Here is a 23,246-nt window from a genome sequence, read left to right as displayed (position 1 = left end):
AGAAAAGCAAACAGGCTTCGCTTCTTGCAGTTGCCCAAAGAGACTCTGCTGCTTCTCCACCTCCTGGACTAACCAGGGATGTCTTTTGAGGCAATGGTGACTCGAGGAGCTCTGGCTTCACATTGCCATCACAGTGGTGGCAACACCAGAGGCACAATGAAAATACTCTCTTCAGCAGGAGCACCTGTACTTCACCTGCTAGAACAGTATCTGGAGTGCCTCTGCTGTAGTTCATCAGGTGAAGTGGCCCACATTCAACCCCAGCAGCAGCAGAACACCTGGAGGGGCAGCCTAACAATTTAACACAGCCCTCATAATGGGGGTTCCACAAGGAAGCAAAAGATTTTGGTGCAGAGCCCCAGGTTTGTCCTCACTGATATTACAGGGCTGAGCCCAGCACTCCAGCAGCCTTTGAGACACCAGTTCAGTGCGAGAGTGTATCGGGTTTGTGTGGCAAGGTTTTGGTAGTGGGGGGTGTACAGGCGTGGCTTCTGTGAGAAGCTACTAGAAGCTTCCCCCATGTCTGACAGAGCCAATGCCAGCCAGCTCCAAGACAGACCCGCTGCTGGCCAAGGCCGAGCCAATCACCAACGGTGGTAGCACCTCTGGGAGAAGAGTTAAGAAGGAAAAAACCAACCTAGTGGGACCTTTTGCAGCCAGAGAGAGCAGCGAGAAGATGTAAGAAACTCTACAGACACCCAGGTCAGTGCAGGAGGGGGGAGGAGGTGCTCCAGGCGCCGCAGCAGAGATCCCCCTGCAGCCCGTGGTGAAGACCATGGTGAGGCAGGCTGCCCCCCTGCAGCCCATGGAGGAAGGATGATGGGGAGTGGAGATTCCACTTGCAGTCCCCGGCCGGCGTCACCCCGCCCCTCTGTGACGCCCCCTCTGTGACGCCCCCTCTGTCACGCCCCGAGCGCGCTCGCCGCTGCAAGGCCGCCCCCTGCAGGCGCCGGCGCTCAGTGCTGTTGCCGCCGCGGCGCGAGCGACAGCGCTTCTCCGGCTCGGAGCGTCGGGGGCTGCGAGCTGCGGCCACCGCTCTCGGCTCGGCTCTCGGCTCTTCTCGCCCTCTCCCCGTCCTCTCCCCGTTCTCGCCCGGGGCTCGGCAGAGCCTGCCAGGCGCTTCCCGCGGCTGCTGACCCCGGGGCGGGCCGTGCCCTCCCCTCGTCCCCGCCACAGCATGCACAGGCTCATCGGGCTCCTCAGGAGCGTGCGGGAGCGCTCGACGTCCGGCAGCGCTTCCGCGCCCGGCGCCGCCGGGGCCTCCGAGCTCCGGGAGAAGGGCCAGGGCGCGCTGCACAGCGCGGCCGCCAGCGGTGACCTGGCCGAACTGCAGCGGCGCTGGTGGTGGGGGAAGAGACTCCGCATCAACAGGCGGGACGCGAAGAAGCAGTAAGGGGCGGGCAGTGCCCGCAGCAAAGCTTCCACCCACCCCGGCTGGAAGAGCCGGCAAAGCCCAGCACGGTCGCGAGCGCCCTAGGAGCACGGTCGGCTCCACAGCGCTGGCCTTACCGGAGGCCTGCCCACGCTGGGACAGGAGGCGGCCGACGCTCCCCTCTGCCCTGCTCTGCCAGCCTGCTCCCTGTAGTGAACTTTCTGTGGAGCTCAGCAGGCCTTCGTCCCAGCAGAGACGGCTCCTTTCCTGGCGCCAGACTGAGCGGCTTGCTTCAGCAGGGCATGGATTTGCAGAAAGACACAGCGCAGCCTTCCCATTGCTTTTAGAAACGCCATCCCCTCTGTCTCGGGGACACGTCTGGCGCAGGACTGATTGGGGGAAAACCCGGGGCTTACGCAGACTCCACAGCCTCCGTAGATTTATGTAGCCCCCATAGACTCCGGCTGAGCAAATGCCTCCTGACTCAATGGATGCGTTGGGGATTTTTCCCAGCCAGCCCCAGGCTTTGGGTGTGCAATTGCTGCCACCAGCTCTGGAACAAGAAGGCTTGCTTTCAGCTTGTTTTTTGTCAGTGGAGGCTTGTGGCCCTATGCGTCAGGTACAACAGCCTGAAACCATGCCTTCGGCTGCCTGTCTGTGTTGACTGAATGCGTTTAATTTCTAGGACGCCTCTGCATCTTGCTTGCGCGAACGGCCACGCAGATGTTGTTCGATTCCTAGCAGGAAAGAAGTGCCAGCTAAACCCTCGTGACTGTTTGAAGAAATCGCCGCTGATGAAGGTACGCGGGCTACGTTATGCCGCTGTACGTTGGGCTGATACGTACCTTACGTGATTCTTTAGGTAGGCCTGCGTAGAAACAGGTATGCTGTAGTCAGCAGGGAAGGGGCATATGTTGCCTAGTCTTTGAAGACGCTCGTACTTTACAGCATTGGGGAGCTGCGGGAGTTCTGACAGAGAGAAGCACAGGTGTTGGAAGTTATTCCTCCTTTGTGTCTTATTTCCAGGCAGTAGACCACCAGCACAAAGACTGCGTGACTATTCTGCTGGAGCACGGTGCCAAAGCCAACCTCAAAGGTGCTGGCGGCAACACTGCCCTTCACATGGCTGCTGTCATTCCTAGCAAACCTCTAGTGGAGCTGTTACTTGAGCACAATGCCCATATCGATGCTCAGAATGAGGTAAGCTTGGACTTTGGGTAAGGCTCCTCTTCCCAAAACTTGCTTGACTTTCCTGTGTTCTTCTAAGGCAGATAATTTCTCCTTTCAGTTGGGGTACACTCCGCTTACTCTTGCCATCACCGAGCGCTGTGAAGAGATGGTTGAGTTCCTTCTTCAAAAAGGAGCTGACGTGCATGCTCGAGATAAGCATGAAAGGTGATGGGTTTGTCAAAAGGGCGCGTGAGACTCCTTAGCGTTGTCCAAGTTGGATCGATGGGAGGCATAGGAATGAGCTTTGAAAAAGAACCAGGAGCTGCCCGGAAGGAGCTCCTTCTGTGTGACTTGTGAAAGCAGACCCGTGCTCGGCTGCTGTCTTACTTCAGGGGACACTTTCCACACTGAGGACTGCAAGCAAGCATTGGCTGTGGCGCCACGCGCCCACGCACACACCCAAACCCACCCACCCACCCACCCTGAGCCTGCTCTGGGCAGGTGGTTGGCCTGGAGACCTCCTGAGGTCCTGCCAACCTGAACTCTCCAACGCTTCCACGTGTTTGGCTGAGCTTTCACTCTGCCTGTCGGAGAGGGGAAACGAATTGTTTGGGGAGCAACGGGGGACTGAAGTAATGGCAATGCAGTGTCCACAGAAGCTGACGTATTGCCTATCATCTCTTGGATGCTTTAGGACCCCTCTTATGATTGCTGTTCTTGCTGGGAATATGAATACAATAAAAAGTCTTCTTCGACACGGTGCTGATCTTTCTCATCGAGACTGTATGGGCAAGCAAGCTATGCAATATGCCAGAGAGTTAACGCTTTACACCAAGTAAGTGGTTTACATCCTCATTAGAGCAGACGCGTTCTCAGAATGACCGTGCTGATGTACGGCCCTTTTTCGTAACATCACTGGGGTTTAATGAGGTGTTGAGACCTTTGTTGAAGCTGGGCTCAGTGACATCTTCTGATGCGTCTCTTTCCGGGTCAAGAGTGGATTTGGATGTTGAAGGACTACTTCCCCCCAGAGTTCACTCTGACAATTCACTTGTGTGCTGCCAAGCTACGTACACACACCTGCGGGGGTATCTTTACCGAATGCATTTCCTTCCTTTATATGGAGACATATATATATTTATATATACATATTTCGTTCTGTATATAGTACTGCTGAGCAACTGGAGGAATACATCAGGTGTGAAATGACAGGAGAATGTTCTGCGGGAGGCACAGGAGGCCCAGCAGTACTTGACAGCTCCTGCGCTGGGACAACTGCTCATTTTCCCTTGGGGGAACCTGCAATGACCAGAGCAGGTAGGATCCTTCTGCCATGGAGGAGTGATGAGGAAAAAGTCACTATTCCCTGTAACACAATGATAACCCATTCGTTTGAGGGCAGAGCGTGATGGATGGGGAAGAGCAGAGTGAAACAGGCAAAGCAGCATAGCACTTCTTAACTCCTTTGTAGGTGTCTTGCCAGCAGCAGCAGAAGAGCAAGAGGAAGAAGTTCACTCCCCTTCTGATTCTAAGGTACCTTCTCTGAAAGAGGCAGTGGGGCCCACGCCGCTCGCTTGCTCTTGGGCTTGTCTTCGGGAGGTGTACTCTGGCCCCTTTTGAAAGCCCCGCTCAACAGAGATGCCTAGCACGCTGGCCCTGTTTGCCCTTTTGGTTCTTTCCGTCGCCTGATACCACGTTACGCGCGTTGGCTGAGGCGGGAGCTTTGGGCCTGGAAACGGGTCGAGAAGGAGTCTGTGCCAGTTCTCACGTGTGTCTTTTGAATTACGCAGACGGATTCCGAAGCTCCTCACAAAGTGTCGGCCGGCACGGTGCTTCCAACTGCGGACAGACACGGAGCGTGCGCACAGTCCCTTGCAGGGGAGCGCGGCAACGGTAATTTCCTGGCGGACTAAATGGTTACCTTGGCAAGCTTCTCTGGAGTGAAGCCGATGGGGAAAAGCAGAGTGAAATAAGCACTCACAGCAGCGTCATGCTTCTTACCTCCTTTGTAGGTGTCTGCCCAGCAGCAGGAGCAGAAGACGAGGAAGATGATGACTCCTGGTTTGATTCTGTGGTACTTTCTCTTCCTGCTGTCGTGCGGAAGTCATCCTTCTGTAGCCCCTGTGCTGAAATGCAGTGTGATGTTGCAGTGTTGCTAGGCATTCCTTTCCCCACTGTCTGTCTGTGTTCTCATTTACTCAGATTTCTTCACTGGAGATAGAAAAGCTTCAGCCAAAGCAGGATGCTTCAGCTCGAGTGGATTGTCAAAGCGATAGACAGGTGACTCCATCAGAGGTTGATGCAGATACCTGAAAATAGAGCTTGTCACTGTACAGAGAGCTGTTCTTGCAGTCGCATGAGTAAAAGCATATCTCATGTTGTCATCTCCTCACTGATCTCTCTGTGCTCATGGCACACCGTTTCTTTAGAGATGGGTCAGGCAGCTGCAGGAGGAGCTCGCCAACACTCTCAAAAAGAACTCCCTGGCGGAAGCGTCACTGGAAGCTGAGAAGCGCTACTGCAGGGACCTGCAGGAACAGCAGCTGCAGTTGCAGGAGGACCTGGACAGGTCAACAGCTAAGGTACGGAGGAAGCCTGTCTCCTTGGCAGGGGCCCAGGCCTTTTCCGTAGCAAATCCGAGTTGGGAACTGATCCTTTCTTGGGGGTTTTGTGTAACCCAGGGTGGCTCCGTGTGCGGCTAGCTGCGATGAGGGTGGGAGGGAACAGCACTGCTGCCTTTGATGCCTGCCTGTTTGCACTGCTTGAAGTTAACAGTGGAAGTTTGCGCTAAGCTGGTCTTAGTGCACTAGACAACTTTGCAACAGGAGTAGACTGAGTGACATGTAAGTGACTCGCCTTGTTTTATAAGGCTGGCGCCTACAATTAAAAAGGTCACTAACTGTGAAGTCACTTGGTCCTTAATTGGGGAAGGGTGTGTGCATTCCTTCCAAAAAGCTGCTTCTCAAGTTTCACGGAGAAGGTGAATTTGCTTCTTTCTCTGAGGGTGTGCTGATAGAGAAAGAGTAGGCATAGCGGAGTGTTGCGCTGGTGCTTTTTTGTATTCCCTCGTCACGTCGTCATTGTTACGGAGCTGCAAAGTCACTGTAGGAGCAGGGGCTTCTAATCGTGTTGCAGCAGCCAGCAAGTGGCTACAGAGAGTGTTGGGAGTCCTTGAGAGAGGAGGAAGAGGAGGAGTGTCGTGGCAGCGTTTAGGAAACGCTGTAGGAAATCAATGCAGACATAGGAGAGGGGCCAGTATAAAAGACAAAGAAGTAACACACGTTTCGAGAGTCAAGGCGAGAGTCAAAGCAGTGCACTCCTTTTTATCAAACCTAAGCTGACTCCTGGGGATTCTTGTTGTGGTTTGACAGCTGCAGGAATTGAGAGAACAGCATATCCGGACTGAGTGTTATGTCCAGTTCCTGAAGCAGGCCCTAGAGAACAAGAAGAGGGAACTAACCACTTCCAGGAACCTGCAGGGCCTTCTGGCCGCCTCTTCCGCAACTGCGGCTATCCCAGAGCTGGAAGAACGCCTGCAACGGTAAGGAAGTAACACAGTGCAGCCAGGCCTCGCTTTCTGTGATGGTGTGAAAATAGGACTGTCTGTTTTGCACGCCAGTGAGATAATAGTATACGATTTTCAACCACGCTTTTGGTTTAGATGAGGTTCTTTCACACGCTTCTTTGGGGATTTGTGCTCCTGTGGCTTTCTGTGGTAACGCCTGTACTTCTTTTGCAGGCTCCAAGTTGGAAAGGCCAGGCTGGAAGCCACAGCGCAGCAACAAGCCAAGACCATCGAAGCCCTTCAGAAAGATCTGCGAGCCTCTGCCACAGTAAGGCAGTCAGAGCCTTCCCTTTTCATGAGCTACAGAGCCTAGTTCCGCTGTTAAGAGGAGGTTTTCCTGGACAGCCTAGGAGAGATCAGTTCCTCTGTCCTACTGACTATAGGCTGCTCTGAAAGTCCTGCTGGCCCATTCCCCAGCTTTCTGGCTTTGGGAGTTGTCCCATGAGACTGTAGCGAGTCCTACTTAACGCCGTCTTTGTCAAGGAGTTGACGCTAACGCACTGGCTTCAGTATTTGCTGCTTTCGACCAGTTGTGAGGTTGAGACCTCAGGCAGCACTTGAGACAGTCGTGCAGTAGAGGGATTTGGTAGCTTTGCTTGCGGACTTTCCTTGGGCTCTTTTGGTGGTGCAGAGCGCTTCATCCTGGAGGCCTGACTGGCATCATCAGACTGTGACAGGAACTCTTCACTTGCCTGGACTCTGGTCACCTTCCTGTTTTAGTGACTCTGGATTCGTTGGCCAGAAGGTGTGGGTCCGTAATGCAACGAGAAGACCTCCAAAGAAGAAAATCCGCAACTAATAAGGGAATGACACCTCCATAGGCAGTATTTTGTGTGCTGTGCTTGGGTGGCGTTGCAGGGCAGGCAGATATGGTGTTGCACTGATGCTGGCAAGAGAAGAAGAAAGGCCCTGAGGTGTGACCTTCAGTCGGGAAAGTCCTAGCATGAGTTCTTTTCTCTTAACGCTGCTGTAGGCTCGTAATGGCCTGGAGGACTTGATAACTGGCTTTCAGACAAAACGGACTGCAAAGGAACCCCAACATCAGCAGGTATATGAACGGCTTCTGGGAATGACTGTTTTTAGTCTGGCAATTTCTTGTGGGCAGGTAATTTATGAAAAGATCGGGTGGGCTGTGGAGAACCCCCCCAGGGTTTTGGGCAGGGCACCCTCAGGGGAAAGGTCTATACGCCTCCTCATTCCCCTGGTGCTACTGGATTTTGAATCCGCTTGGTGCACAATATGCGGGCTCCTGCAGTCGTTAGCCCCTTTCCTTTGATGGGTAGGCTCTGTGCTGTGGACAGGGGAGAGAGATCTGTGGTTGAGAGCTGCAAGAGGAGACTGCACTTGGGAGGTCCATGTTCTCTTCCTCGTGGAGAACGCTGTCTGCACGTTCTGCGTATGGATCCTGTTCCAGCACTCTGTGTGTGACATATCTTTTCTATTTTGAAAGTGTGGGAGTGAAAGCGAGGAAGCGAAGCAGCTGGTTGAGATGAAACGCCGATCAGAAGCGCTTCTGGAGGAAATGTGGCGGACAAACAGTGCGCTGAAGGAAGAACATACCAGGCATGGCTTTTTAGTGCTTTAAAGAAGTATCACGTTGAGTGGAAGTCAAGCTTGACTGAAATCTCACGTAAAGGCACGTACATAACCGTCTGTGAGCAAATTCAAGCCTCACATTCAATCTTGCAAAGTGCTTCTGTGCGTGAGCCTATGGTTTGAAAAAGCTGCAAAAGGCCTTGCAAAATCAGGCTGCCTGCAGTTCTCCTGGGAGGGAAGGAAGTCTTTTCTTCCTCTGTTCAGGTAAACTTTGGGCCTTCCACGTGATGTCTGGCACTGGAGTAATTACTGGCTGCTCTCAGTAATTCCTGGCCTGCAATTCAAGCCCACTACAGATGAAGCAAGCCACGGCTGTGCTGCTTCCGTAAGAGTACGTGAAAAAGGCCAACTGTTGCTTTGCTTCACGCTTTCCTTACTGATTTGCTGTGCAGGTTGAAGATGCTTCTGCAGGGAGCTCAGGCAAAGCTAAAGGCATATGCGGAGAAAGAGAGAGAGAAAGAGTCCCAGCTCAGTTTCCAGGGAGAGATGAACAACAGCTGTTCGGAGGTGGCCAGCCAAGCTGGTAAACTAAGAAGAAAGGTGAGCTCTGCTTTGCTTGGTGGATTTGAGGTGATGACCTTTTTCTGCAGGAACCGGTATGATTCTTTTCCTATGCTTTTGTTCCATGTTGCTAATTTCCTCTTGGCTGTAGCCGGTCACCGTACATCAAAATTTTCATCCGAAAGAGCAGGTGACAAATGCAGCCTCGATGGCCCCCCACCTCACGGATTCCCACAGACGTGAGTAACTTTAGAGCTCTCTCTTGGGAGGTCCTTCTGTTTCGCTGCCTACAAGTTGGTGACATTATTTCTCAACAGCTGGAGACGCAGTCGAAAAACCGCAGGCAGTGGACGAGAGACAACCAGGACCTGTGAGAAAAGCCGTCCGCACTGCGTGGGACTGACACGGTAGGTCACAGCCAAACAGAGCAGTCTGAAAGAGATGGGAGAAAGAACTGCACAAGAAATAACACAAAAACTGCAACGAGGTGATCCATATCTCCATGTAATGCCATTTTCCACGTGTGTCTGTAGCCCATAGGCTATAACTTTGTTGTTGACACGTTTGAGTCTTTGGTTTTCGGTATCTGGATCTGTGCGTGAGTGCTCCATTTCCAGGATCCACTTTCCAGTGCCACCTTTGGCCCAGCCTGCTGTAAAACTAACACGCAGCCTTTGCTTTTCCTGCCCTTCGCCAGTCACAGCTGAACCTCCGATGTAGTTAGCGCTGAGATGATGCTGGAGCAGAGGAAGTGCCAGGAAACAGAGTGCTCACAGGGAGATGAAGGAAGCCTGGAAACCTTTGCCTTCCACCTTTTGCAGCGACTACCCTGCGTCTAATTCCAAGTGTTCTGTTGCAGCTTGGTATTTAATAAACTCTGTCATCTAGTACGTGTCTTAGTTTTGCTGCACAATTGGAGTGCTTTGGACCTAGTGGGTTTGGAGGAGGAGAGTCCGATTTTTGAAGGCTCGCTCAGGCTCTCTTCCTATGCAGGCAGCTAGCACATCTCTCTCTGCCCTCGCTCTGAATGAAAATCAGTCCTGCAGACATCTCCAAGAGGCAGCACGCATCTGCGTCCTTTTCCTCGGGGGAGGCTTGAACCACAATTGGTGCTCAGATCAGGCACTAGCGCTGCTACTAATAATCAGTTACCAGGCTCTTCCTGCCTTTTTAGAGCAATCCTCCTGGTGGCCTGGGCAGAAGGTGGTGGGCGAGCTTCTGGTAGCCACGGAAACTTTGCGGGGATCTGATGGATTTGTAGCCCGCTGAGGGGAAAGGGGTGAAGAAGTGGGCACGACCTGGAACAGGGGAATCCCTCCTTCCAGTGGAGGGCAGCACCGTTGGGAGGAACAGGCGGGCACAGTCCATAAACACGCGGCTCCGTGGCTGGTGGCAACGCCACAACTTTGGGTTCTCTGACGGTGGGACGGCCTACACGGCACCAGGCTTAATGAACTCTGATGGGATTCACCTCTCTCAAAGGGGAAAGAGAATCTTTGCCCAGGAACTAGCGGGGCTCGTCGACAGAGCTTTAAACTAGGCTCGAAGGGGGAGGGGCATAACATCAGGCTTGCCTGCAACATGTTGTGGGATGACGTGCCCAGGTTGGAGGGATGGGGTGCTGGTGAGGGCCCTCGGCCTACTGCTCAGAGACGTGCTGGACACACTGCAGCACACTCGAAGCCTAGAGGAGATGAGCCAGGGACTCAGAGAAACACTGGGAGAATACAGCCAGTAAGTCAGCTTCATCGGGGGCACAACTGAAATGCCTCTACCTGAACGCACGGAGCACGGGGAACAAACAAGAGCAGCTGGAGACGCGTGCACGCCTGCAAGGGCCTATGGGTCAGGATTAAAGGGAGCACTAGGGCAGGGGACATCATAGCAGGGGTCTGCTACAGGCCACCTGACCAGGGGGACCGAGCAGATGAAGCCCTCTATAGGCAGACAGGAGCAGCCTCACGCTCACAAGCCCCAGTCCTTAGGGGGGACTTCAACCACCCCACATCTGTTGGAGGGACAACACAGCAGAGCACAAGCAATCCAGGAACTTCCTGGAATGTGTTGATGACAACTTTCTCCTCCAAGTGACAGAGGAGGCCACAAGGAGAGGTGCCATGCTGGACCTTGTTCTCATCAACAAGGAGGGCCTGGTAGGGGATGTGAAGCTCAAGGGCAGCCTTGGCTGCAGTGACCATGAAATGGTGGAGTTCAAGATCCTCAGGGCAGCAAGGAAGGTGCACAGCAAGCTCACTACCCTGGCCTTCAGGAGAGCAGACTTTGGCCTCTTCAGGGATCTGCTTGGTAGAATACCATGGGACAAAGTCCTGGAGGGAAGAGGGGCCCAAGACAGCTGGCTAATATTCAAGGGTCACCTCCTCCAAGCTCAGGAGCGATGCATCCCAACAAAGAGGAGGTCAGGCAAAAACACCAAGAGGCCCCCCCATGGGTGAACAAGGAGCTCCTGGGCAAAGTCAAACAAAAAAAGGAAGCCTACAGAGGGTGGAAGCAAGGACAGGTAGCCTGGGAGGAATACAGAGAAACTGTCCGAGCAGCCAGGGACCAGGTTAGGAAAGCCAAAGCCCTGATAGAATTAAATCTGGCCAGGGATGTTAAGGACAACATGAAAAGGTTCTATAGGCTTGTTAGTGATAAAAGGAGGACGAGGGAAAATGTGGTTCCCCTCCGGACTGAAACAGGCGACCTGGTTACCCAGGACATGGAGGAAGCTGGGGCACTCACTCAATGACTTTGTTGCCTCAGTCTTCACTGGCAAGTGCTTGAGCCACACTGCCCAGGTCACAGAAGGCAAAGGCAAGGACTGGGAGAATGAAGAAACGCCCACTGTAAGAGCAGATCAGGTTCGAGAATATCTAAGGAACCTGAAGGTGCACAAGTCCACGGGACCTGACTTTTCCCACTGACTGGAAAAGGGGAAACATAACCCCCATTTTTGAGAAGGGAAAAAAGGAAGACCCAGGGAACTACAGGCCGGTCAGTCTCACCTCCGTGCCTGGCAAGATTATGGAACAGACCCTCCTGGAGACTATGCTCAGGCACATGGAAAATAAGGAGGTGATTGGTGATGGCCAACGTGGCTTCACTCAAGGCAAATCGTGCCTGACAAATTTGGTGGCCTTCTCTGATGGGGTTACAGCGCTGGCGGACAAAGGAAGAGTGACAGACATCATCTGCCTGGACTCGTGCAAGGCATTTGACGCTGTCCCGCACGACATCCTTGTCTCTAAATTGGAGAGACATGGATTGGATGGATGGAGCACTCGGTAGAGAAGGAATTGGCTGGATGGTCGCACTCAGGGAGTTGCGGTCAACGGCTCAATGTCCAAGTGGAGAACGGTGACGAGTGGCGTTCCTCAGGGGTCGGTACTGAGACCAGCACTGTCTAACATCTTTGTCGGCGACACGGACAGCGGGATCGAGTGCACCCTCAGCAAGTTTGCCGACGACACCAAGCTGTGTGGTGTGGTCGACACGCTGGAGGGAAGGGATGCCATCCAGAGGGACCTTGATAGGCTTGAGAGGCGGGCCCGTGTGAACCGCATGAAGTTCAACAAGGCCAAGTGCAAGGTCCCGCACATGGGTCGGCGCAATCCATATAGGCTGGGCGAGGAATGGATTGAAAGCAGCCCTGAGGAGAAGGACTTGGGGGTGTTGGTTGATGACAAGCTCAACATGAGCCGGCAATGTGCAACTGCAGCCCAGAAAGGCAACTGTGTCCTGGGCTGCATCAAAAGAAGTGCGACCAGCAGGTCGAGGGAGGTGATTCTGCCCCTCCACTCTGCTCTTGTGAGACCCCACCTGGAGTACTGCATCCAGCTCTGGGGGCCCCAGTGCAAGGAAGACATCGAGCTGTTGGAGAGAGTCCAGAGGAGGGCCACAAAGCTGATCAGAGGGCTGGAGCACCTCTCCTGTGAGGACAGGCTGAGAGAGATGGGGTTGTTCAGCCTGGAGAAGAGAAAGCTCCAGGGAGATCTAGTTGCGGCCTTCCAGTACCTGAAGGAGGCCTACAGGAAAGATGGAGAGGGACTGTTAAGGGGTAATGGGCTTAAGCTGAAGGAGGTTCGATTTAGATTAGATGTTAGAAAGAAATTCTTTACTGTGAGGGTGGTGAGGCACTGGAACAGGTTGCCCAGAGGGGTTCTGGATGCCCCTTCCCCGGAAGTGTTTAAGGCCAGGTTGGATGAGGCTTTGGGCAACGTGGTCTAGTGGAGGGTGTTCCTGCCCATGGCAGGGGGGTTGGAACTAGGTGGTCTGCGAGGTCCCTTCCAACCCAAACCATTCTATGATTCTATGAATCCCACCTCAACCTAAGGAAAAACGTTTTCTCTCGTGAGACTGGTGTCAGGGACCTGGGGTGGGGCTGGAGACCCCAGCTCAGCCTGCTGGCGGCTTATTTGTACCATGCAGAGGTTGTGGACTCTCCATATTTGGAGATGCTCCAAACTGGACGTGGCCGCCCTGCGCTGGCTGACCCTCCTTTGAGCAGGCCGGCGACGGATAAGACGATGCCCCTTCCAGCCCTGATGATGCTCTGCTTTCAAGGCACAAACATCTCCAGTGATCTGGAAATTTCACACTGCAGGCTCCGTTTTATTCAGCTCGACCTCCTGCCTGCTTCAAGGAGCTTTTTGCCCAAGTCTGACCTCATCTTAGCTGTAACTGTAGTCTTCCTTGGCCTACATGCAACAGACAAAACAACTGCAGACTCCCTCCAGCATCTCCAGGCACAAAGATGGCAACAACCTTCTCAGACACCAAGTCACGTTGCGAGGTGTGAGGCCGCCAGTGAAGAATGGCTGTAGAGTTAGCCAAGCGAATCTTGATTTCCAACCCCCAGTATGAGACCTGGAACTGGAGAAGAACCATCATGCTCCAGGTTTGGCTGGGCAGCAGTAGAAGCTGCCAGCTATGCAAGTCCACCTGGCCTGGTCCTCATCTCTTCAAATGGGAGGAGACAGCTAGCTAGGCATTACAACTTTGACAAGCCACTCTTCACAAATACAGCAAACCACATTTAGCAAGAACAGACTGAAATAACGTTGCACCTCCTCTCCGGACAGTCACCCTTCACGTTGGTGAATATTAACCTCCAGGCTCTAAAACCAAAACGGCCTTTGGAAGATACCAAAGGTGTCTTCAAACAGGAAATTGGACCCGTTCTTCACATAATTGAGAATGAGAGCTCTGCCAAGGAGCAGGACTGTAAACTCCCAATAAAGGCCAAGGACAGAAGCAGCAGTAAGCTCCGTGGTGATGCGTAAGCAGATGAAATCTGGCTGCTTTGCAGTCCATCCAAAGACTACGCAATACCTGAGCGCAGCACTTGCCCTGATGTTGGGGGAATGCAGGGGGAGCGACAGCTCCAGTACAGAGAGCACTATGCCAGACCAGACCGGTTCTGGCCCTCCCTCCTCCTATCCGCCATCAGGTAGCTGCTAGGCATTAGGTAGCTTCTGAACTCCAACACAAGCATCTCAAAAAGTCTGATTCAGGATCTCTCCTTTAGGTGGTAGCAGGTATCGCAAGGGAACACAATACATCTGAAGCAATGCGATTCATTTTGTTCCTGGATGTCTTGCACTGGTTCTCCCCAGCGTGCGGGTGTCAGTGTCGGAAGCGCCTGGTGAAAGCACAAGGGTCTTTTCTCCAGGCAGGACACGTTCTTGGCACATCACTGCCCCAGCCACCCTCCATGTTTTGCAGCAACAACTGAACAGAGCACAGAAATCAAGTGCAAGGGAATATTTTCTTTCTATGAAAAAACAAACATACAAACAAAACAACTCCCCAAAAAACACGCAGAAAGGAAAAAAAATAGCACTACAACAAATGCTATACTGAAAGAATACTCGGGTTTTGCACTGGCCGTTCCGGTTTTAGCCATGCTATCAGCATGCACCGTGCTGCCTCATGCATGTCTTCTCTAGCCTCCCCTTCTGCAGAACCCCTGACGTGATCCCAGCAGCCTTCTAGCCACGTGCTAACTCAACACTCCCTAACAGAGGGGTCAAGCTGCCACAATGGGTCAGTGGAGACTTATTTTTCAGTGCTGCCACTGCTCCGGTCCCACACCGGCTTTCTACTGCACAGTGGTTTGTCAAATGTATTTAACGTTTGTCAAGAGCCAAAAGCTACAATGAGAAGAGGGACTGCAGTTTGCCTTCTCTCCCATACAGTTTGTTCCTGTCGAGTTAACACTATTTTCACCAAGTCTGTTGCTCCTTCTCTTCACCACTGTCCAGGTTAAGACTTTTGAGCCAGTAATGTTGTTAATTTAATCTTCCCATCCATAGAGGCAGTGAGGCAGGTCCCGCAGTCCATGGCTGTGCTCCAGTCCACTGTGACAACAGGAGCTCGGTGTCCTCCCAAGGAAAGGCAGCTCTCCAGAACCTTTTCCTCACCATTTAACTAAAAGAAGGAAAGCATAAGATTTTAAGGAAGCAAGTTTCTGCAGTGGGGGCAGTGCAGCCCCAGGAAAAGCCAAAGCCTGCTACAGACTCCATATCCCTATCAGCATACATAATTAAGCAGAAAATCAGGAGACATGTTGAGATGTCTGTAGCACACATGAGGAAGCACATTTCCAGTCTCATGACAGAAGCACACGTTCTCAGGCAGCTCAGCTTCTGACATCAGCTGAGCTGCAGCAATTGAACAAGGCAGGCTAAGAACACACACTGATGAGGAACACGTAAGGCTAAGCTATAGCTCATGTTAGTGCAGGTGCTCCAAATGCCCCAGATGCAAAGTAAAAATTCCATCTACTCTGCCTTGCAGTGGCTTATACTGATGGGCATTGACTGAAGAGGAGGCAGGCAAAGGGCGTGCAATCAGTAACTGCTTGCTATGGTGGCACAGAAGTTTAGGTACTTGGAACCATTCAGCCTTACCCTTCATTTCCTTTCAGTACACAGTAAGAAGAGATAATCAGGCTGAGACTGACATAACATCAGCAAACACACAAGGCAGATTAAAGACGAGCATCAGTCAACAAGCACACATTTTGCATTGAACTGGCATGCATTAATACATTCAAAAAAATTAAAACTTTGTCCTAGGCACCTGGGCACTAAGGAAAACTGCTGCAGCCAAGCTTTAAGAACAAGGAGCACACCCCTACATACACAGGGCCAAATGCTTACAGAGGGTTCAAACACTTGCTAAACACCACACACTGCTAAAATACACACTGTATGAAACTGAGCAGCAAGTTTCACAGAGCAGGGATGGGTCGGTGCTCCTCGGGAACTTTCAGTGGCTGCTGTTGCAGCCTTGTAACAGGAGCTTGTACAAACGTGTAAAAGCACTCCCCATCGCTTCTCAGACTTACCTTAAAAATTACTCCCCCAGCAGAAGAACACGTCAACATATAGTTGCCCTCAGAGTCAAAAGCAAAAAGCCTTCCTCGTGGGAATTGGACTTGCTTGTAGCCACTGTACCCGGACAGAACAAAAGGACCTGTAGCTTCGCTGGGAAGATCGTACTCAGACACCTTCAAGCCACTTTTGTGAATATTCCACTGAATAAACTAGAATGACAAAAAGAGATGACAAAAGCCCATAGTCCAATTGACTGTAATAGAAGTAGAGGCGCCATTCGTTGGTTTTAAGCAAAGCTGCTGTTTCTCACAAACAGAAGATGGCATTTGGACTTGTAGATCAAAGTGGCTATGTTTATAAAACACAGGCTGCAAAGGCTGTAAGCGTGCCTCCTATCCAGGTAAACATATGCCCTACTTTCCACAAGCACTGCTGCCTATGTGTCTTTCCACATTGCAGGCAGGATCCTGGTGGGAATTCAATTAACTCTCATCAGCCAAGGACCCACATCTTCAGGCAGTCTCCCTCCCTGAGCCACACCTCTGCTGCTGAAGACTCTGGAACTGCAGACATTGAAGCAGCCTTTGTTATAAGCAACAGGGAGCTGCTGACAAGGAAATTTATGTGAGGCAGTCAGGACTCTGCTCCCTGGTGAACCCCGCATCTCAAATGTGGTGATCTCAGGGGCACAGAAAGGTTATCTTCACATGAATTCCCTAGGAAGGGGACGTGACCAACAGTAGGATTTGCAGGTAAGATCCGAGACAGCTCCAGCTGTTATGACACTTTCCAGTCACGCTCTCTGCAGACGCTGCGTGCAGCAGGGTGGTGCTGCACACCTAAGATTACGGCTAGCAGCCCACGGATCCTCCGGATTCGGAGGCTATTTTTAGTCCTACCCCAACCACATGGGGAAGCCTTCAGAAGGGACCTCATTGCCAGCTGACCAGTAGAAGGTCACTCAGAGCCTACCTTGCCATCCTCGCCTATGCTGTAGACTGTATTCTCGTCATAGCTGAACTCAACGGAGTAGACTTCCCCATCGTGTGCCTTCCAGCTCATGGCACACTCGTGCTGCTGCATATCTGAGGGGAGAACCAGTACTGAACGCTCATATTCACACAGAGCTGAAGTGAATCCAGAGAGGCCCTTTACGTTCATAAGGTCTCTGTCCCAGCCCTCTCAACCAGCCTGCGGGAGCCAAATCCAACCCCAGCACCCTGTGCTTTTACACTGGCCACAAAAAACATTGCCTGTAACTAGTCACCTCTTCCTCCAGCTTTACAGGGCTGCTCACATGCTGTCAGCTGCAGGCATTCTGCATCCAAGCCCCACTGCCACCTTTCTTCTTCTCCTCCCCTTGCTCTTCTCCTCCACCCCCACAGCTCCTGCCAGCTCTGTCCTTCCACAGACCTGGGACTGCAGCCTCCAGCTCAAAACCTGGGCCAAAAGCAGATCCCTCTTTCAGAGAGCTTCCTTGCTCTCTGAAGCCCAAACTGCCTTTATTGCAAGGACAGCCTTAAGAGGACAAAACCTGAGAAACAGAAATTGCTCAGGGAAGAAGGACTGACATGAACTCCTTCCCTTCAATTAGAAGGTCACACATCAATTCCTTTCATCAAGGCTCAGCCTCTGGCAGTGGTACTGCTATATGGCACAAACAAAACCACATGGCTCAAGGGCAAATTAACTCTGCTCCTCAGCAGGAAGGAAACAACAAATCCAGCAGCACTACCAGGGTCTCCAGCCAATGTTCCCCAGACAAAGTTTAAGTCAATTCATTCCTGAGAGCTCTTGTGAAGCAAAGTAGCTTCCACCTTGGTGTTCAGGCATGTCTCACAGCTGCCTCACTGCTGGCAGAAGAGGGGTACTAGGGGCAGCCAACTAGGGACACCAAAGGGCCATCTCATTGCCCAATTTCAACGTACCGAAGAGACGAACAATCCCATCTGCAGCCCCAGTGACCAGCAGGTTGCCATTGTGGTTGAAGGCTGTGCAGTTAATAGCAATGGGCTCAGGCTCCAGGGAGAACTGAAGCTGGAAGGGAAAGTCTGTGTTAATAATAAACAGAGGTGGGGGTGCTGAAAAACTGATCTGCAGGGAAGGGAGGAAAGACAGTATCTAGTAGCAAGAACTCCAGTTTGGAGCCCTCATGACTACACCTCTCATGACTACAGACTTCATGGCTGGCAGCTGCATTTTACTGTGATCCTAAACCAATGCTTCACCTCCACCAAGCCACAACTTTCTTGGATATGGCCTCAAGGCTGCAAAACCAGCTTTTGAGAGGCATTAGCTTGAGTATGTTGCTTTCTCCTACACATCAAGGACAGCATTTCTTATGGGCAAAGGCAAGGGATGGGATGAGGATTCCCTGCCAGACTCTGACCCATCTAAATCAAAACAATGGAGAAGATGACATGAGATGAGAACTCTGAAAGAAGCACTTCACTTAAAAACAGGGAAGGCAGGAGAAACACCAGCAAAGAAAAATCCTTCTATGTAGCTCAACTGGACAAAAGCCTGAGCAAAGCATCATTCAATCCATTTGCGACATTTCTAGTCAAACTGTGCAGGCAAGATAGAAACAAGGCTATGGAGTATTGTGAAGAATCCCTCAAAATAACCAACACACCAGCAAAACAAAAAACCCCATCCAAACCCAGCAGCTACTTACACAATTCATTTTTATCTTGCATGTGATAAGAGGGAAAAGGAGGAAGGGGGGAAAAAGAAGTGTATTGAAAAGAAAGTCAGCATAATTTAGAAAGAGGTCTCCAACACATTGAAACAGAAGACACTCATTCTCAGCAAGCAGACTGAGAAAGGAAAGAAACCCAGCAAGTACTTGCTGCTTCATCGTTTTAGTGTCCCACAGTAGCAGCTTCCCAGGAACTTGGTTCATGCTTTTGCCCCCAGAGCTGACTGCTGAGAAGTCCATGTGGGAGATGGGGCTCTGGGCTGCCGCAGAACAGACAAAGGAGGCACCGCTTGGGCTGCAGGCAAGCGAGAGGATCCTGAAACACAGCAAACAGTCCAGATTGCCTCTCTCCAGCAGCTGCCTCAAGGACAACACTCAACTACAAATTCTCTCATTAAGACCCTGCAAGAACAGGGTGCACTGTAAAGGAGGGCAGGATTCATGTGCTTAGACAGATTTTGAGTGTCTCCCGTTTAACTGAGCAATTTTGGATGACAGCTAGAGAGTCCTGCAGTTGCAGGAAAGCAGCAGGAACATTGAGACTTCACCAACTTTTCTGCAAACCCAACAACATTGATTTTTATATATAAAAATCAGTATTCCAAAGTTACCTGGGCATGTCTTCATCAATGCTGATTTCACAGAGATTCTTCTTCGCTTCTGTGTCATAAAGACGAACCGTCCCGACCCCACTGCCAAGCAATAGCTTGAAACCAGCAAGGAGGAGATGGAAGGAGTGTGAGTGAGTACAATGATGCTGTCCAACAACCACCAACACCACAGAATAATTTTTTTTTCTACTTATGCATTAAGATTAAACATCACTCCATTAGGGTACATCTTGTGTTTCCATGCATATCACGTTGAGCAGGACTACCCCAGAGCCACAAGAGTTAAAGCACTGCTTTCCAGTGAGAAAAAGATCTGATAGGCACCAAGGTGGAGTAAAAGCCACTTTATAGAGTATAACTCAACATTATAGGAGGTAAAACATGTGGAGTCTCAATATCTACGAGAGCAAGGGAAGAGTAACACAATCAAAGTTTAAGAGAAAACCCAGTAGAAGCCACTCCCTTTCATCTAGGGGAGAATGAAGTCATTCAGAAGGGCTCACACATGCTTTATCAGTGGTGCTACAATTTAAATCAAAAGTAAAACCATGGAGAGATGCATTATCAAAGAAAATGAAGCAAGCCAGATGTCTCACTTCAGAGCCTGATTTGCTGCTGAATCCCCATATATTTTAGAAAGAAGAATCTTTCTGTCAGCAAGAAGGAAATAAACTCCACAAAGCAGAATAAACATCAGAACAACTGCATGGACAACTTCCTTTCTAAGAGCAAAAGAAAAGAAAGAGCCAAGCTGTAGCACCAGCTCTTCACAGGTGGCATTTTGGGGTTAGCAGCAACATATCATCAGTGCCAGAATGTGAACAATATTCCCTCAGTTGCAGGCCTGCCTTCTCACACTGCCCTGTCTCTTCGCCAAGGGAGGGCATGAAACACTAGCAACAGTTCTAGGACTCAGAAGAATGCATATCATTTAAGGGTCCTTTCTAGTAACTACAGAAAAAGTGCTACAGGAAACATTTAAACTGTCATATTTAAATGAACAGAGCTCCTTATGCACACACCAACCCCCAACTCGTAAGGCACCAGTATAACACTGGCTATGGAGCCCTCTTCACACCTGCACAAACAGAATGTCAACACCACACACCCTGCTCCTCAGCCCTGCTCTCCCTACTCACACCCTGAGTCAGAAGCAGAGAAAAGCCCCACAGCTCCCTGCCACAGGGTTCCCATGGGCTGCTGTATCAGGTTGCCTCTGCCTGCCTTTACAAGTGGCTGCCTGCTCTGCCTGGAGGGAGGCACTTCTCTTAAAGGAGCTACTTCTATCCTGCAGCCGTACCCACACTGCGACTTGGGAACTTCTGTCTCAGGGCAACCAGCGGTGAATTCCTTGCTCAATGCACAGAGCACACTCCCCACTCTAGTTTTTCTTAGACCCTACAGGCTTCAGTTCCCCATGTGCCACTGAAGTGGAAACTAACTGTTGGTCTGATCTTATCCACAATGCAGCTGTCTAGAAGTTAATGTAAAACACATAGCAACACAACCCCAAATCATCCACTGTGACACTCGAGCCTCCACACGCAGACTACTCACCAGCCGATCACGCTTGGTCGCCCATTCCAGAGACAGCAACGGAGATTTGGAAATGGATGAAGCTTTAGTTTGCATTATGGGGTTAAAAGACCAGACTTTGATGACCCCGTCCACATCCAAGCTGGCCACCCTCCGTCCAGAACAATCAACCCTAAGTGCAGAAGGAAACTGATTGGATATTTTTCTCCCTAAAGTTCTCAGATGTGAGTAGATACCCCAGTAATCCTTCCTCTCCTGACCACACACCAATTCCTTCTGCAGGAATCAGAACTTCCTTGCACCACTTCCTGTTCAGTCCACAATAACCGGCACAATGAAGTACACCAAGCTCCACATGCAAAGCGTAATGCCCTTAAGCAATACCATCCTGCTTTCCCAGGGAGTTTCCTCCTGGCTAGCATCTCCCAGTCACAAAAATCTCTGTCCATTCTCATTGCACAAGCTACAAACTATTTTCAGTCACACTAACTCGACTGCCCTACAACTGACACTACATGCACAATGTGCTGGACAGAACAGAGGCTGGGAGAAAGAGGCCAGACACAGCTGGTCCTCTACAGAGGCTTCTACGAGAAGGCCCTCTTCTGCCAGTCCGTTACCTGCAGTACATGATGGATGAATGGTGTTCCCCATACTCCTCCTGGCTCAGGACGATGAAAGGCTGCTCCTGCCGGACCCCCACAGCCTCTGCACTGCTGGCAGGCGTTTTGATTGAAGGATCTGCTTGCTCAGCATGCAGGTCTGAGCATGGCTCTGTCTCAGCTGTGCTAGTATCTGTTTTCTTCTCAGCACTTTGGCCCTGAAGGAAGAAATCCTGTGTGAAATACAAGGAAGCAGCAGCTCCAGATCAAGCTCTTCAGCCACCCCAGCCTGCTGGGAGAAAAAAACAAGAAGCTGCACTGAAACAGATGCATTGTGAGCTCAACACCCCTTCTGCCAGGGACTTTTCTGAGCACAAGGATAGTGTGTTGCACAATTGCACCATTTAATATGGCCTCCCTGGTTTCAGAGTCCCTTATATAGGCCTCCGTGCACCCAGCCATACACTTTCCTGTAAGAATTAAAGGAACCACATCATCTCTGTTTGGCATACCTCAGCTGGTATCAGAGGCCCATTTTGATGCCATTAGAGCACAGACTCACACGTATATTTCAAGGAATTCCTGCATTCAGCAATATAAGTTAAGTCTGTATAATATGCAGGTCAGTATATCTGCATAAAAACTCTTGTTGGATGGTGAGCCCCAGTGGATGGATTAACGTTGTCTGTCTGTGCAGATTGGGGCACAGCCAACTGACCGATGACAACGGTAGAGTCAACACATAAGTCCAAAAGCTTAAAACCCAATTTGACAGGGCAGACAGAACAAATAGAGTTTTAGGAGGTGAAGGGAGCTGAATGAGACAAGATCTGCACTGCAGCACACAGACGCATTTGAAAGCAGCTTAGTCTTCCCTTACCACCAGAAGCTGAACAAGAAGTAGATACAGCACATAAGCCGGTAAAACATCTGCAAGCATTCCTTTGCTAAGCCATCCTCTGAAGATGAAATGACCCAAAATGATACTTGCATTGATGTTTTTGAATCCCTGTTCCCTAATACATCCTTGCCTTATTTATAGTAGCTTCACATCTTGAGCAATAGGTCAAACACTGCATAATCAAATCATCTGAAATCAAAGCTGGAAAAGATTGGGAAATAAATCCAAGAATGCCTCTCTCTGTGTTAGTTAATATAGGGAGATTCAACCAATGAATGACACTCATGTGAAAGAAACAGTGCTGCCTTTCAGTTTCCTTTTCACTCACATGTGTTGAGAACAACAGAAAGCTAAATAGTATCAGCTTCCCGTACAGCACCAGAGGCAACTTTTACAAAGCCAGGAAAACACTGTCTTAACCTTGACTATCACAGAAAAAGGAAAGTCACAAGATATTTATTGGGAAACTGGGCTTTGCAATTTTCTGACCAATGCTCAATTAAAACATTTTAGATAAACCATGAAGAAAAAAGTTCTCTCCTAGCCTTGAATGCTCAGTGGTGGAGTAACATCTCCTCTCTAAAGAAGTGCTCCCCTATGCGGAACAGCCACACATACAGGACAACAGGCAACAGTCCCTCAGCACTGTCTCTCCCCCAAGAGAGAGTGTCTCATACAGCCAAAATAAACGTGGCTGCCATCATTCAGGAATGATGCTGCCATCATTCCTCCTGTGCTCTGCATCCTTTGACCACATGGCTGCTGAAAGCCAGACAATACATAGGTCAACAGAAGTAGTCCACTGACATTCAGCAGTTAACATTCAGGACTCAGTTTTACTATTTCATTAGATTAGAAAGCAGGACACACCCCCAGGCAAAATTGCAACATACAGTGAAAAAAACTCCAAAAAGCAAACGTTGCTATGAAGGATATTTCCACTCCTATCCAGGAAAACTTTCTATCAATTTTTATGTGTCCCACACAGAACCTGCACAAACCAGCATAAGAACCCACAGGAGAGAGCTCACTTGGGCACGATGGGCGAGCCAAGATTATAACAAGGTATTTGAACATAACCATTACGGTGGATGAAACACTCTCCTCAGGACCAGGTTGTTGAAAAGATCATGACATTTCAAGTGGAAGAAGACTTGCCTTTTGTCACTATCGATTCTGTTCCAGGGACACAGAAATAAACCAAGTGTGGAAAGAGCTGATTAACTACAGAGATTAACCTTTGATACAGTAACAGTTCAGAAGCTTAATGGCAACACTAGCACTTGCTTTACTGCCTAGCACAACAAACTACAGAAATATCAGCCCTCTGCTTCCTAGCCTTGCAGTGTTG

The 23,246-nt window shown here is 50.6% G+C and overlaps 2 protein-coding genes across 6 annotated transcripts in view; one reads left to right on the top strand and one right to left on the bottom strand.

The window, feature by feature from the left end:
- Positions 1–23,246, bottom strand: part of WDR91 (WD repeat domain 91) — a 33,888-nt gene that overhangs the window by 1,297 nt on the left and 9,345 nt on the right. The window contains exons 8-15 of one of the 3 annotated variants that reach the window (XR_012834826.1): positions 21,013–21,227; positions 20,414–20,564; positions 18,857–18,951; positions 18,393–18,561; positions 17,473–17,581; positions 16,517–16,629; positions 15,556–15,753; positions 14,192–14,633 (exon numbers count right to left, since the gene is read on the bottom strand). Coding sequence is in view for 2 of the 3 variants with exons in the window: in XM_075749899.1 (XP_075606014.1) it covers positions 14,469–14,633; positions 15,556–15,753; positions 16,517–16,629; positions 17,473–17,581; positions 18,393–18,561; positions 18,857–18,951; positions 20,414–20,564; positions 21,013–21,227 (1,215 nt within the window). In the remaining variant the exon portion in view is untranslated. Of the gene's footprint in view, positions 1–13,958; positions 14,634–15,555; positions 15,754–16,516; positions 16,630–17,472; positions 17,582–18,392; positions 18,562–18,856; positions 18,952–20,413; positions 20,565–21,012; positions 21,228–23,246 lie in introns of those variants that run through there. The other 2 variants (XM_075749899.1, XM_075749911.1) reach the window with 2 other exon arrangements.
- LOC142601180 (uncharacterized) lies at positions 1,396–9,099 on the top strand. 3 transcript variants are annotated; one of them, XM_075749797.1, is made up of 17 exons: positions 1,396–2,172; positions 2,399–2,572; positions 2,661–2,767; positions 3,237–3,377; positions 3,711–3,859; positions 4,014–4,075; positions 4,333–4,435; positions 4,555–4,616; positions 4,745–4,822; positions 4,972–5,124; positions 5,914–6,083; positions 6,282–6,375; positions 7,081–7,155; positions 8,096–8,243; positions 8,356–8,443; positions 8,522–8,611; positions 8,902–9,099. In XM_075749797.1, the coding sequence occupies exons 1-14, from the start codon at positions 2,041–2,043 to the stop codon at positions 8,228–8,230; spliced, it is 1,635 nt and encodes a 544-aa protein (XP_075605912.1). In that variant the 5' UTR covers positions 1,396–2,040; the 3' UTR covers positions 8,231–8,243; positions 8,356–8,443; positions 8,522–8,611; positions 8,902–9,099. The 3 variants fall into 3 exon arrangements, with proteins under 3 accessions (XP_075605912.1, XP_075605929.1, XP_075605922.1); XM_075749814.1 differs by lacking the exon at positions 4,745–4,822; XM_075749807.1 differs by lacking the exons at positions 8,356–8,443; positions 8,522–8,611; positions 8,902–9,099 and adding an exon at positions 7,558–7,907 and having other exon boundaries at positions 8,096–8,216.

Source organism: Balearica regulorum, chromosome 1 (genome assembly GCF_011004875.1).
Source record: "Balearica regulorum gibbericeps isolate bBalReg1 chromosome 1, bBalReg1.pri, whole genome shotgun sequence".
NCBI lineage: Eukaryota > Metazoa > Chordata > Aves > Gruiformes > Gruidae > Balearica > Balearica regulorum.
Note: the sequence above shows the minus strand (reverse complement) of the source record. Positions and strands in the feature narration are given on the sequence as shown.